Raw genomic sequence first — 13,735 nt, 5'->3', positions numbered from 1 at the left:
CTACAAGATGTTTTCACTTCTTTAGCATAGATATAATAGTAGTATTCATTAATTTATCTCAATGTTACCACACATATCCTAAATGTACACAGTACCAGTCCCAGTATCATTTAGATATGTTAACTTCTCGAAATGTGTGTAAATAAAAAATGACCTCCTGACCCGCCCCCCCCCCCAAAAAAAAAAAGAAGTAAATAAAAGAAACTTTATTTAAAAACAATAATTACTGGCTACGTGGCCACAAATTCCCACATACGAAAGCGCCAACATGTTGCTAATATTTTAGCTATAACTAAAACATAAAGCTTTTTTTATTGTTTTGATCATTAAATCAAATCAGTTTAACACTTCAATGCATTAAAGTTAACAATAAATTGCATCAACCTACATTGTGCGTCTTTAAAATATAGGGAGGAAAAAACCTTAAAACGGTCTTTTAATTTACATTATGTGAAGCACAGAATACTTTACTTATCAGGTTGAATATTTCATTCTTTATGAAATTATTCATAGTTTAACAGCGTCACACAGTATTATACAATGGATTCCTTTGACCGTACTGCAGGGTTAGTCCAACCAACGGGCGCACAAAGCTTGTCAATGACGTCATTTCCGTTATGGTTTGAAGTCATCAGGACTTCAGTGCACTTATGCCGTAAAATACCAACTAACACAAAATGTTAAGCATACTATACAATGATCACATTTTCACTTGTGGATGCGGCATGAAACTGTTATCTCACTTGACTAAACAAGTATCCCATTTCTTTAGAATCAATGTCTATTACCAAATACAAATAATTCAGCATCAACAAAACGTAATGTTTTTACTCGATTGAGTGTTCCGTTTGATGTCTTCATAATCCTTGATCGGTTCCACAGTGAACCACTGAAAATGGCAATTCACAGTGTGAGGGAAGTTCTCCACCCTCTCCAGCAGCTCCCTCAAGCACCGCGCGGACATTGTCACATGGTACAAGTTAACATTGGTGACAGAGGGTGGGAGGAGTAGTGGGTGATCACCGAGGGTTGTATGACTGATCCTTATTTGTTTCAAATGATTCAGCTGTGGAAGTGTCGTACAAAATAAGCTTATGTTCTTAATATCCTCAATGGTGAACTTCATTAATTGCTCACATTTGTGTTCTAATGACTGTACAATACTTCTTTCAACCTTTTCCGAAACAGAATATAACTCCAACTCAACTAAACTATTCGTATTAATCGTGATATTGGATGTAAAGGGCCCGGATATTGTCAAATATTGTAGACGACAGCACGCAGAAAGGTCATACTGTCCAGCACGGAGCTCCATTTCCACACGGGTGAGAGTGTTCTTTGAGCTGATAAACAACGCCTGGAGCTCCTCCTCGCTGAACTCATCCTCATGTCCCCAGATAGCTATATGATGTAGCTGAGACTTGTTCATCGATATCAAGGTCTTTAAGGTTGACAAATCACTAGTCCAAGGATCAATATAAAGGCACATTAGTTCCAGTTGAATATTCTGTACATTGTTGGCCAATGCCTCTCTATAACCAGCACAAAGTGTGCGTTGTACTGTCTTACCCCAATCGTCGTACATCCATGTGACACATTTTGCACTTACAGCATTTGACATCATTGCAGACATATATTGTGCAACTTCTCTGTTTATACCGCACATGAACAAAAACACATGCGATACATCAGCCATTGAACTGTCCTGTAATGGGTAAACGATAGGTAAAAACTCCTGAACATCTTCATGAACTGCTGCATGATAACTGTGCACTGCAGCAAGGAATTCCTGTACAGTTTTGTGGATAAAAGAGAATCTCGATGATTTTCTAATTAAAGACTGCGACTTTGTTTCTCGCATGATACCCGATTTCAGAACGAACAGGAGCTCCTCTTGTGTCAAACAGTCAACATTTTGAAACACAAGGGATGACTTTCGATCCCTCGAAAACAATTTCTCGAACGCAAGCTGTGCCAGCTTCAATATAATATTGTAGTAGTTTTGTACATGTTTAGTTTGCTTAAAACATTTTAGCAACGGTGTGCATTCGGGCGAAACACTAAGCACAGGAAGCGATTTTCTCCCAAACATCATGTCCATCATGTATGCGTATATGTCACAAAAAGAAAATGATTCATGTACTCCCTCGAACCACAGACAAACTAGCAACAATACAATGATAGGAACTGAGAGTAGACGCACCAGTCTTCTTCTGGCAACAAATCGGATAAAATCATGACATATTTTCTCTTCTGCTACTTTTTCATTTAGGCAAAGCAGCGTTTTCTGAACCAATAGCAGTGTGCTAGCTACTCCCTTTATTTCTAGGTATTTGCCTATTTTGGTGTCTTTAACGCGGTTTTGGGACAATCGCCAGGGTCTCGATGTAATCAACACAGTTGCATCTAACGTTTGCGATAAATGCGGGATAACTTTGTCTTCTAACGAACATGAACACTTTGTTTCAGTAGGATGCGACCATTCATCCAGCCCATCTGCTATGACGACGCACTTTCGGTTTGACAACACACTTATCATAGTGGAGTAGCCAGCGGCCATCTCATCTGGACGATAAATAATGTTGATCAGCTGATCTTGAATCATGTCGGACAGTTCACAGGATTCACAGCAGTCCCGCAATTTAATGTGAAACATAAACTCGATGTCTCTAAGAGTGTCCTCATCTTGAAAAAGATCATACTTGGGTTTTGACAATAATTCACAAAATTCCTCCTCATGAGATCTTACAAACGATCGATCATCATCAGACAATGAATGGAATAATTCTTGAAATTCTCTTCGAACTTTATATTTTCTTCTTTCCAAAGAGTTGGGATTAAACCAGTTCATCACTATTCTCTGATTTAAACCTTTTTTGTTCAATAGCGGCCGTTTAAGAGAAGTCTTCTCTTCTCTATCTTGATCTAAACCCATTCCTCCAGCGTCTCTACACGACACGGAGAACTGTGCTGCCCACTTTATGGTGCACATAGCGGAAAATGAGGATTTCCCCATACCCGCCTCACCAACTACGAAAACGGTGTTGGCCAAACCCTTTTCATTACAGAAAATCTGTTTGTAAGAGGAAATAGGGGAACCGTTGTGTTGTTGATCGTCTCCAAGTCTTCTGTGGTCTTTCTCCTCGATCTTCGGTGGAACGTAAAACTTGTCCAGTCTCTCGTCCTTGTCCGACAGCAGGGGCGATATGGGCGCGCTGTTGAGCTGCTTCTGGTAATACTTGACTAGCCGTTGACCTAGATCTGTAAATAGCATAAGTATATATATATAACAAATAGCATGTATATTCTCGCTACATATTAACGTTGCACTGGTAGTAAATGTTGATAAATGATACAAACCACTACAGTTGTATATATTTACCACATTTTCTGTATTTAACCGAAATTAACCTGGCAAAACCAGAGCTATCACTGAGCGTGATTAAGACCCCCAAACGCCACCACTACAGGAAATGGCAGTTAAATGACTTTGCGGTTGAGGTCTTCTTTCATTTTCGGATTGTCTTTTTTTTTAAATTAAAAAGAACAAGAGGGCCATGATGGCTATAAAACGCTCACCTAAGCAAAGTGCCATAACTCTGTAATAAAGCATTAATAAAAATGTTGCAATTTAAACAAATCTTTACTGATGAAGATGCCTTGTTTTATACTTTAAAAGGTCATGCAATGAAGCTACATGTAAATTTTCATTGAATTTGGCCTGGTAGTTTCAGAGATTTTTTTAAAGCAAAACAGTATGTCGGCCATTTTGTTGTTGTTGTTGCTGATCAATCTCAATGACTTGTTGTATTTTTGTAGACGGTCATGCAATGAAGCTTACTGTAAAGTTTCAGTGAATTTGGCCTTCAAGTTTCAGAGAAGATGTTTTTAAAAGATAAAACAGGAAGTTGGCCAGATTGTTGTTATTGGTGATAAATCGCGACCCTTTGTTGTTTTATTGTAAAAGGTTACCAAAGGAAGCTTCCTGTAAAGAGGAGATGTTTTTTAAAGCAAAACAAAAATTTGGCCATTTTGTTGTTGTTGTTGTTGTTGTTGATCAATCTTGACAACTTGTTGTATTTTTGTAAGTAATCACCCAAAGAAGCTTTCTGTAAAGGTTCATTGAATTTGGAGTGGTTGTTACTGAGGAGATGTGTTTAAAGCAAAACAGGAAGTCGGCCATTTTGTTGTTGTTGTTGATCAATCGTGAACCCTTTTTGTATATTTGTAGAGGGTCACCCAAGGAAGATTTCTGTAAAGTTTAATTGAATTTGGACTGGTAGTTTTAGAGGAGATGTTTTTTTAAAGCAAAACAGGAAGTTTGCCATTTTGTTGATGTTGTTGTTGTTGTTGATCAATCGTGACCCCTTGTTGTACTTTTGTAGAGGGTCACCCTAGGAAGCTTCCTGTAAAATGTCATTGAATTTGGACTGGTAGTTTCACAGGAGATGCTTTTAAAAGCAAAACAGGATGTCGGCCATTTTGTTGTTGTTGCTGTTAATCAATCGTGACCGCTTGTTGTATTTATGTAGAGGGTCCCCCAAGGAAGCTTCCTGTGAAGTTTCATTGAGTATGGTCAAGTAGTTTCAGAGGAGAGGTTTTTTAAACAATTGTTGACGGGCGGATGGACAAACTGACGGACGGACGGACAAACGGACTGACTGACGGACGGGCGCCGGACAAAGACCGATCACAAACGCTCACCTTGAGCACTTCATGCACTGGTGAGCTAAAAACATATGTTAATGTGCTGCAGTGTACAATCTTACATGACAATTAACATATTGTTAACAATCGTAGAACACTAGAAATGTCCATAATAAAAAATTCAATTAAACCTGCTTTGTAAACGTCAACTTGGTTCTTCCTTAAACGTCATTTTATATGCTATGACTGATAATGAAAATAGACAAAGGACAAGTACACTGCAAACAAATCAGTTTAAACGTCGGATTTCTGCAGTATTGAGACGAAATAAGTTTTATGTTACAACTGATTCATAATGATTTGAATTTCTGATTTTTTTCCATACAATTTTGTCCCTATAAATCAAGCGCATCTTGAACTGTCACTGAGAAACAAAATATCCCATACATCGCTACATTCCCATGTAAGTGTCAGCTTAATGAGTTGTATTGTATCAGTTTAATTTATTGTATTGAAAACAACTTATTCGTCGTCTATTATTCACTGTGATGATGCATGGCGGATTCGTTTCGTCAACATTTGGCAATTATGAGTTACATCCAACACTGATGCGCAATCCATTCGAAACATTTACCTTGAAAAAATTGGATGTTCAAGATGAAAACGGTCTGACTAACAGCAATTGTTTTAATTTTGATTGTATTTTGAGACCTTAAGCATAACCTAATGAACTGTCGATAAAACAAGAGTGCCAAATTTGCCCTAAACCGCCCACCTGATTAACAGAGGGTTAAATTATTGATCGGACAACATAATAGACGCCTACCTCCGTATGCCACATGTGAAACTATAATACTATATATATAATACCCCCAGTTTTTTTAAACGGGCTTTTAAAGACATGGAAAATATGATTTTTAAAGGACCATAACTCTTACAATATTTAAAGCTGCACTCTCACAGATATACCGTTTTTACAACTTTTTATTTTTATTTTTTGTCTTGGAAAGAGGATATATCGGCGTAAATATCTACCAACCAATGATATAAGATTGCTGCCAAAAAATCAAATCGCAGATTGTTATATTTACGTTCGAAAATTCATATTTTATGGCTTAAACTGTTACTAACGGTTAAAGAAAAATACATATAACATCATTTTTTTAACTTAAATAATTATATAAATCTGCAATCTATTTTTGTCAGCAGTCTTATATCACTGGTGTCCATACTTTTCAAAAAAATTGGCTCGTTCCAAGACAAAAAAAGTTCAATCTTTAAGATATCTTTAAGATATTTTGATACATGGTCACTTTAGGTACTTTTCTGTGAAAATATTCTGAAATCGAGTCAATGGTTGCATACATTGAAGAGTAGGCCAAGTCCTGGCGGTCATGATTTTATTAACAGCATGCGGGTAAAGGAACATTTCTGTTATGTTATTTTAAAATCGGATAAGGAGATTCTGAGTTGAAGGTTTGTTAAGGTTTTTTTATAAAGACATATAAAGAAAAGGGAGTCATGTCCCCTAGCAGCAAGGTTTTTTTACGAATCAACATGTGGTAATGGAGTTCGATTCATGGTCACCTAAGTACCATTTGTTGTTAGACATAGTAGAAAATATGATGAGCTGTACCATGTTATTGTGAAGTCTGTAACCACCAACCACAACATTGTGTAATTCTTCTTATTGGAGACACAGATAACATTATTTAATATGCTCTATTTATGGCTGCGTAGTCTCTTTTTGGATTTTTTAACAACACTTTCTTTATCTCGAACTCTCCGAGTCTCGAGGTATTTAAGCCGGTCCATGCGAGTTCGAGCCAACGGGTTTCGACTATAAAAAAACTTATCGAAATATAGTCGAAACCCGTTGGTTCGAACTCACATGGATCGTCTTAAATACCTGGAAAATCGGAAAGTTCGAGCCAAGCGGAAATGCTTAACTGCAGATTTTAAGCAATCTGTCCTTAAATACAGATCGAGTAAATGTCAATCTGTATAACATTATTGAAGTACATGTATTACTCATGCTTGTTCGGTTTTAATTTTTTCTTTAGTATAATACACTTACCTTCTCTTTGTTCCGCCTCTGACAGGGTAGAAAGAGCTTTTATCTTCTGCAAGGCCTCTTCCAACTCCCGTTTACCAACTTAAACAGTGTCTCTATTCTTTGCCACTGCGTCTTCAATCTCGAGTTTCCCTCTCTCCGTGACTACCCTAGCAGTTGTCATTGCATCTTCTAAATGAAGCTTCTCCTGCGTCACAACGCCTTCTAGATTGCTTTTCGCTATTTTCATTGCATCTTCGAATTGAAGCTTCCCCTGTGACACAACGCCTTTTATATCTTTCTTTCCTGTTTCCGCAGTCTCCACGAACTGACGTGTTCCCGATTCTATGGCAGTCTTACCCTGCAGCACAACGCCTTCCAGCTCGCTATGTCCTGTTTTTGTTGCATCTTCTAATTGACACTTCCCCTGCAACACAACGCCTTCTATATCTTTCTTTCCTGTTTCCGCACTCTCCGCTAACTGACGTTTGCCAGATTCTATGCGAGTTTCTACCGTCGCTCTAGCTTCTTCTAGTAGTTCACGTACTTCTTCAATCGTTATTGGAAGGGTGCCTTTTTCAAGCTGTAAACCAGAGTATTGGTCTTTAAACCTTATGTAATTGAAAAGTAACATTACAGCTCAATACCTTATTTAAAACTATACTCTATAACAATGCGTCAATATATGCTTCCTTAACAAGCTGTTAAATAGAACTATTAAACAGTAGGTTAAGTAATAACATAACTATTTTAAAGAATAATGTATTTTAATATGTCGTGTATATTTGCTTTTCGGACAGAAAAACAATTCAATAAAGAGCATTTTAACTTTTTCAAAAACCTTGTTGAGCTCTCTGAGTCAAATAAACACAAACATTAACCTGTTGCAGTTTAAGAACAGCTTGCTGGGCATCCATGTCACTGGCCAGAAATGTAGAGTCTGTCAGAAGCGTATTCAGAGTGGCGAAGTAGTCAGCTAGGTCTGTGTCTGTCAACTTCAGATCCGGGGAATGGCGAATATTGCGGCCTATCTTACGTGCCTAAAATGGAAAAATATGTTAAAAAATAGTAATTATAATATGTAATCAATACCGAATATTCAAGATGGTTGTGTAAAACTATTATATGTTGCCATTGACTAAAAGGGGTCACAGCCCACATTCATAGGTAATATAATGTAGTTTGTGTTTGATAAAGTGCTTTCTTCATGTATATATAATAATGGTCCAAAAATAAAGCATCATAGATAAGTGTTCTAATAATTCTAATCATTTTGCTTCTTTAAGCGTTAATACACAAACCATATCTGCATCAAACAAAAATATCGTAAAATAATATTCGTTCTTGTACTAGTGCATCTTATATAATGCAAATTACAGTCAAAGGCCAGATTTCCTTTAGCCAAAATTCTTATAGAATATGCTTATTTTAATTCACTGGCAGAAACATCGCGCGTGTATATACTACCTCAGTCAAGGCGTTGGGTTGGTTGCCAATAGAAAACGACATACGCCGTTCGAACTCCGTACAGTTGATCATAACGCTAATGATACCATTGAAGTCTGTCTCGTCGTACGACGTCACGTCGTCATAGCCGTCAGGTGGCATAAAGCATTTGGCTACTTGCCAATGGTTCGTACACCATTGGTTGGCTTTGGTATTCTTCCAGGACGGTCCACTATATCTGTGGACAGCGCATATTTCATCCCGAAAGTCATCGCAAATCTGTGAGGGACAAGGTCGGTGTATCTTAATTGGAGATATGTGGTACTTGCAGTTTCGCGGATGTGAGCAGAGTCCTTTTGTTGGACAAGGCAAGACATGTTCTGTCAGACAAAGGCTGCATGTTGTTCCAGCAGCGAGGAGCCTGGCCTGGAGGACTGAAGAGTAAATATTTTGCTGAATGCGACGGGAGTCCCCTTCAACAAGGCCTCGTAGGCCGGCCTTGGTTATCCTGAGGGCGAGGGATCCTTTGAGCCAGTTCTGGTTATCTTTCTCCTTAAGGATGTCTTTGTACGAAGCCATTTGTGTTTTGAGCAGAGCACTGACACGCCAGTGATGCCAATCTGACTCCACCCTGTCTGACGTTGCAGGAATCGCGGGAATTACCTGAAGGTTATATGAAACAGTACAAAATACTGTGTGTTTTATTGAAGCAATATTATTGAAATTTGTTTATATATTTTTTTGTACATGACAAACTTGTTAACAAACTATTGCAATAAGAATAATTATTCAATCATGTTTTCTTTAATGAAACACATGACCCAAATCATCATGAATAAGCAATACATGTACTCTCAAATGATGATAAAGTAGGAAAGGGCTAAAACAAACTGGCTTATTTAACCACTATGTTGTTTAATGCGCTCCTAAGCAGTTAGAGATAAACATATTTTGATTAGGTATGTTTGATATTATTGAATAAGCTGATATATTGTGATATGGAGCAGAAGCGAAGCCGATACTTATCATTACGTTGTGTAATTGTATAGTTGTATAGTGTATTTGTAATACATGAAGTATTTGCTGAGACAATGACTTAATATGTGTGCTTACATATAATAAACATAACATCTAGTCGAATATAAACATTGCAAAAATTTGGAGAAATCCGGTGAAGCGATTATGCCTATAGTTATTTAGATTTTGTATGTATTATCTGCCTTTCTCTTGCCATGCGTTATTCAGATAAATAAGTGCTAAAATAGCGTATCTTAACACTTCTATTGCACTGAGAGGAGAAATCGATAAAAACCGCCGTAACCCCAGATAAGCTCTAAAGTTGGCAATGATAGGCCATACTTTGCAAAAAAATGATATCTTGTTTGATAAATTAAGTAGGATGGATGTTTGAGAACCATTGTGTAAAGTCAAAATGCAATGCAGCGAACTGTTGCTAAAATAACTTTCATGTGCTTACAAGCAAATATTTAACTGGAATTTATAAGCTTACGGCTGAATTATTAGTTTAATTTTAATATCAGATACTGACTCAAATGTCCTTACATGCGAACCCTTAACCAAGGTTTGACGTCAACGCCAATGGTGTGTAGCATCGCTCTCATTTTCTTTGAGCCGGTCGAACTGAAAAGGAGACTTAAAGTTAGTCAAACACAAATAAATATATTCAATCATTAATATCCATTGTCTAAAACAAAATCATGATGAAAATATGCAAGAATTTTATAACATTATTCACAAGCTCATTCTGCTACTAAAAATACGTATCGCAATATGCGATACGCGATGGAAATATTGCGATGCAGTTTTCGTCTCAACACATATTCATCCCTTATTTGGAAGCAAGTGTAATATGTTACTGTTATTTATTTGTGACGTCATTTGTCTCTCATTCAGTGTTTGTTAGACCTTCACTTACATTATTGATCACGGGGCCTGTGCCTGTAGTTTTCATTGCATTACTTACAAATGTATATCAGAAAAGCTTATGAAGCTTGTACAATTGCTCATATTATTAATTTCAATAAATTCTTGTTAATCAGAATATGGATATTTTCGTTCAGTTTTGAAACAATAAAAAACTGTATTTGAATTGAAACAAGATGAACAGACTTGACACATGAATGTGACAAAATCACATGAAAGGCCACACTGAACAGATATAACACGAAAGGCCACACTGAACAGATAGTCTTTAGAACATGTATATAACAAATGTTCATGGCGACCACGACAAACAAAAACACGAATAAGATCAATCACTGCAAGATTGTGTGGATGGCAACTCGTGTCTGTAATACCTTTAAAGGTACTTGCTCATGTTTTTGGACCAAAAATGAGTATTCATGGTAATGCACCTTAACACTATTATTTAATCCTTATTTTACTCTATGATATCAAAATTGCAGAAAAAAATATCGAAGTAAAAACAAAAGATTTCACAGTTTGTGACGAATACCCCCGAATTTGTCATCGACCTATGAACAAAGCAAGTAAAAATAAAGCCCAGACCAACTATCCTCTATGTCCTAATATGCAACATTCCATTGTGAATAAACACATATTGTGACCTTTACCTTAGAGGTAGGGACACGGGTCTTGCACGCATGTCGAACACATGTAGCAAGTTGTTTTAAAGTTTATCCATACAGGAAAAGGAAATTAACCATACACACAGACGGACAGACGGTGTGATTCTAATAGGCTCAACTTTCATGGCATAAACAAGTATTTTGGTTTTAGTGGGTTGCGACCTCATGCTAGTAAAGTCCAGAAAAAAAGAAAACCGATTCCTTCACCACTATGCCACCAGGATTGATACAAATGTGATAGATGTTTTTACCTTTTAAAATACATTGATAACATCGCATCATATCAATCAATCACGCAACAACAAAGCCGTACTTAAGTGACCATTTGCTTTATTAACACTCATGTAAATTGTGGACTTCAAAGACGATATTTTAACAAATGTCAACATTTGCTGAACGGTCCTAGCTTTTGGTATCCTAGTTTTAACACTCCTTATGATTTGCCACACTTTATTTCATCATACAAAAAAGTGTATTTAACAAACATGAGCGAGTCCCATTAATCTGTATTGAAAGGAATTGAAAGTTGATAGGGCCTCAATAGCCTTTGCTTGTGATTATTGTGTAAAATACGTTAATGCTGCAATGTATTGGGAAGGAAAGAAAATGAATTAATTTGGAATAAACAAACATTTTATATATATTAAGTATGCCATATGAATGCATTTGAAAAGCACTGTATAAATAAGTAAGAGCGCCGAATGTGACACAATACGTCCTAGTTTGAGGACACCAAGATTGGTGATAAATGGTTGTACGTTAAGCCAAATTTAAAGAGCGGTCACTCTAAATACAGTTTTTGACTGAGGCGACATGGCTGGTTATCAAATCTGACCTAGACATTCTTGAGTGACTGAGGCGACATGGCTGGTTATCAAATCTGACCAAGACATTCTTGAGTGACTGAGGCGACATGGCTGGTTATCAAATCTGACCAAGACATTCTTGAGTGACTGAGGCGACATGGCTGGTTATGAAATATGACCAAGACATTCTGGAGTGACTGAGGCGACATGGCTGTTTATCAAATATGACCAAGACATTCTGGAGTGACTGAGGCGACACGACTGTTTATCAAATCAGACCAAGGGATTCTGGAGTGACTGAGGCGACATGGCTTGTTATCAAACCTGACCAAGCCATTCTGCCAATACACATTCTGACCAAATTTGTGATGATTGGACAAAGGATTCTAAAATTATTGATCGAACAAGACCGATTTGAGGCGAAACAGGCGTATAAAACAGGGTTATCATTGAGGTAGTGAGACAAATCGGCCCCATACCAAATCGGCCACTATAACCTTTCGGCCCTGCCATTTTGGCCCCTTATAAATATTAACTCTAGAATTTTCAGCCGTTAACGAACAGAGACATGTTGGCCCTTTTTTTCTTTTTAAATTAACACAGGAGTTTAAATTCTATTTCAACAGAAGATATTTTTAATTTCCACAAACAAAAGATATATTCATGAAAATATCAATAAAATATCGGAAGAAACAAAGGTATAATATTAAGTTTATTAGTACTTTTAGATAAATTAAAATAAATATAATGAAAATGCGTAAGTTATTTCAAAATGTGTCCATACAAGAGAAAGTTATAGTACGGACTATAGTAATTAAGCCCGACACAAGAACGGACAGACGGACAGTACGCTTTTAATATGCCTACTCTTTGGGGCAAAATAACATTTTAAACACAATACATATTTTTATACTTTTTAACAAATAAATATTTTTTGATAATAATAAGGGCCGAACGGTATGCATAATAAGGGGTCGAATGTTTACATGATGGGGCCGACTTGGTAAGGGGACTAAAAGTTTCATGTTTCAACTAGGGGCCGATTTGGTAAGGGGTCGAAAAGTCTCATATTTCAATTAGGGTCCATTTGGTAAGGGGCCGAAAAGTCTCATGTTTAAACTAGGGCCGATTTTGTAAGGGGACTAAAGGTTCATGTTTAGACTAGGGGCCGATTTGGTAAGGGGCCGAAATGTCTCATGTTTCAACTAGGGACCGATTTGGTAAGGGGCCGAAAAGTCTCATGTTTAAACTAGGGGCCGATTTGGTAAGAGACTGATATGTCTGAGATCCATAATTTACTCCCAGCATTAATTTAAACTTCCAGTATAATTATAATTTAGTATCACGATGATGTAGACTTATAATGCTCACAATTCTTGTAATATAGCTTTAATATATTGTGAAGAATTTTCAAAAGAAGTTCAAGTACATATATTTTATTGTTTGCAATTGTTTTTATATTGAAAAATAACTCAAATGTTTTGTTATTCTAATTCAACTTTCGATTTCCCTAAACTATAATATAGTTTTAGTTGTACATTATACGTGTAGAGAAATCGAAATTTAAATAAGAATAACAAAACATTTTAATCACTTTAATCACTTTTAAAATTTCACAAAACGCTTCACCGCACTTTTTATTATAATTTCACATGATTGTGCTTACTCGTCTACATAAGTCAATTGTATTAATTACTATTACACCTATTTTATTTACTGTTACTGAATATATTAACGAAAACGGAAGTAATATTTAGTTTTAATAACTTCAATCGCATTTGATGACTCATCTAAAGATGATTTAATGTTATTAAATCTAACAATATATTCTATTACTTTGCTTTAGGTAATTGCAAAATGTAACTGAAAACAACGATTAAATTTACCTTAAGATTACTTCTTATCCGCCATAGCTTGGAGTATTTTCTCGGTCGGTACAGGTTACTTCCTTTGTAACTGTGTAACTGAGTAACTAGGTAACCACTCGCTTCAGGTGGTGCAAAAACCCGGTATTCGGTATCACTTTCCGATGCCGGATTATATTGATACCGGTGTGAGTGATACTGGGTTATTATCAGTTGATAAATCCCGTAATCAAATGGTCCGCTATTTATTGTTTATTGACGATATGGTTAACGATCGCTGGTTTTGTAGGCATATCATATGACATATTT

General features: G+C 36.6%; 1 protein-coding gene across 1 annotated transcript; it reads right to left on the bottom strand.

Moving 5' to 3' along the window:
• Window positions 1-232: 232 nt before the first annotated feature.
• On the bottom strand, window positions 233-13,530 carry LOC128235661 (uncharacterized). The gene is made up of 7 exons (XM_052950466.1): window positions 13,448-13,530; window positions 9,710-9,787; window positions 8,168-8,809; window positions 7,582-7,740; window positions 6,810-7,283; window positions 6,629-6,647; window positions 233-3,261 (listed from the first exon to the last, which is right to left on the bottom strand). The coding sequence occupies exons 3-7, from the start codon at window positions 8,723-8,725 to the stop codon at window positions 809-811; spliced, it is 3,663 nt and encodes a 1,220-aa protein (XP_052806426.1). The 5' UTR covers window positions 8,726-8,809; window positions 9,710-9,787; window positions 13,448-13,530; the 3' UTR covers window positions 233-808.
• Between the last annotated feature and the right edge of the window lie 205 nt (window positions 13,531-13,735).

The sequence above is a fragment of the Mya arenaria genome, chromosome 5 (genome assembly GCF_026914265.1).
Source record: "Mya arenaria isolate MELC-2E11 chromosome 5, ASM2691426v1".
Lineage (NCBI taxonomy): Eukaryota > Metazoa > Mollusca > Bivalvia > Myida > Myidae > Mya > Mya arenaria.
Note: the sequence above shows the minus strand (reverse complement) of the source record. Positions and strands in the feature narration are given on the sequence as shown.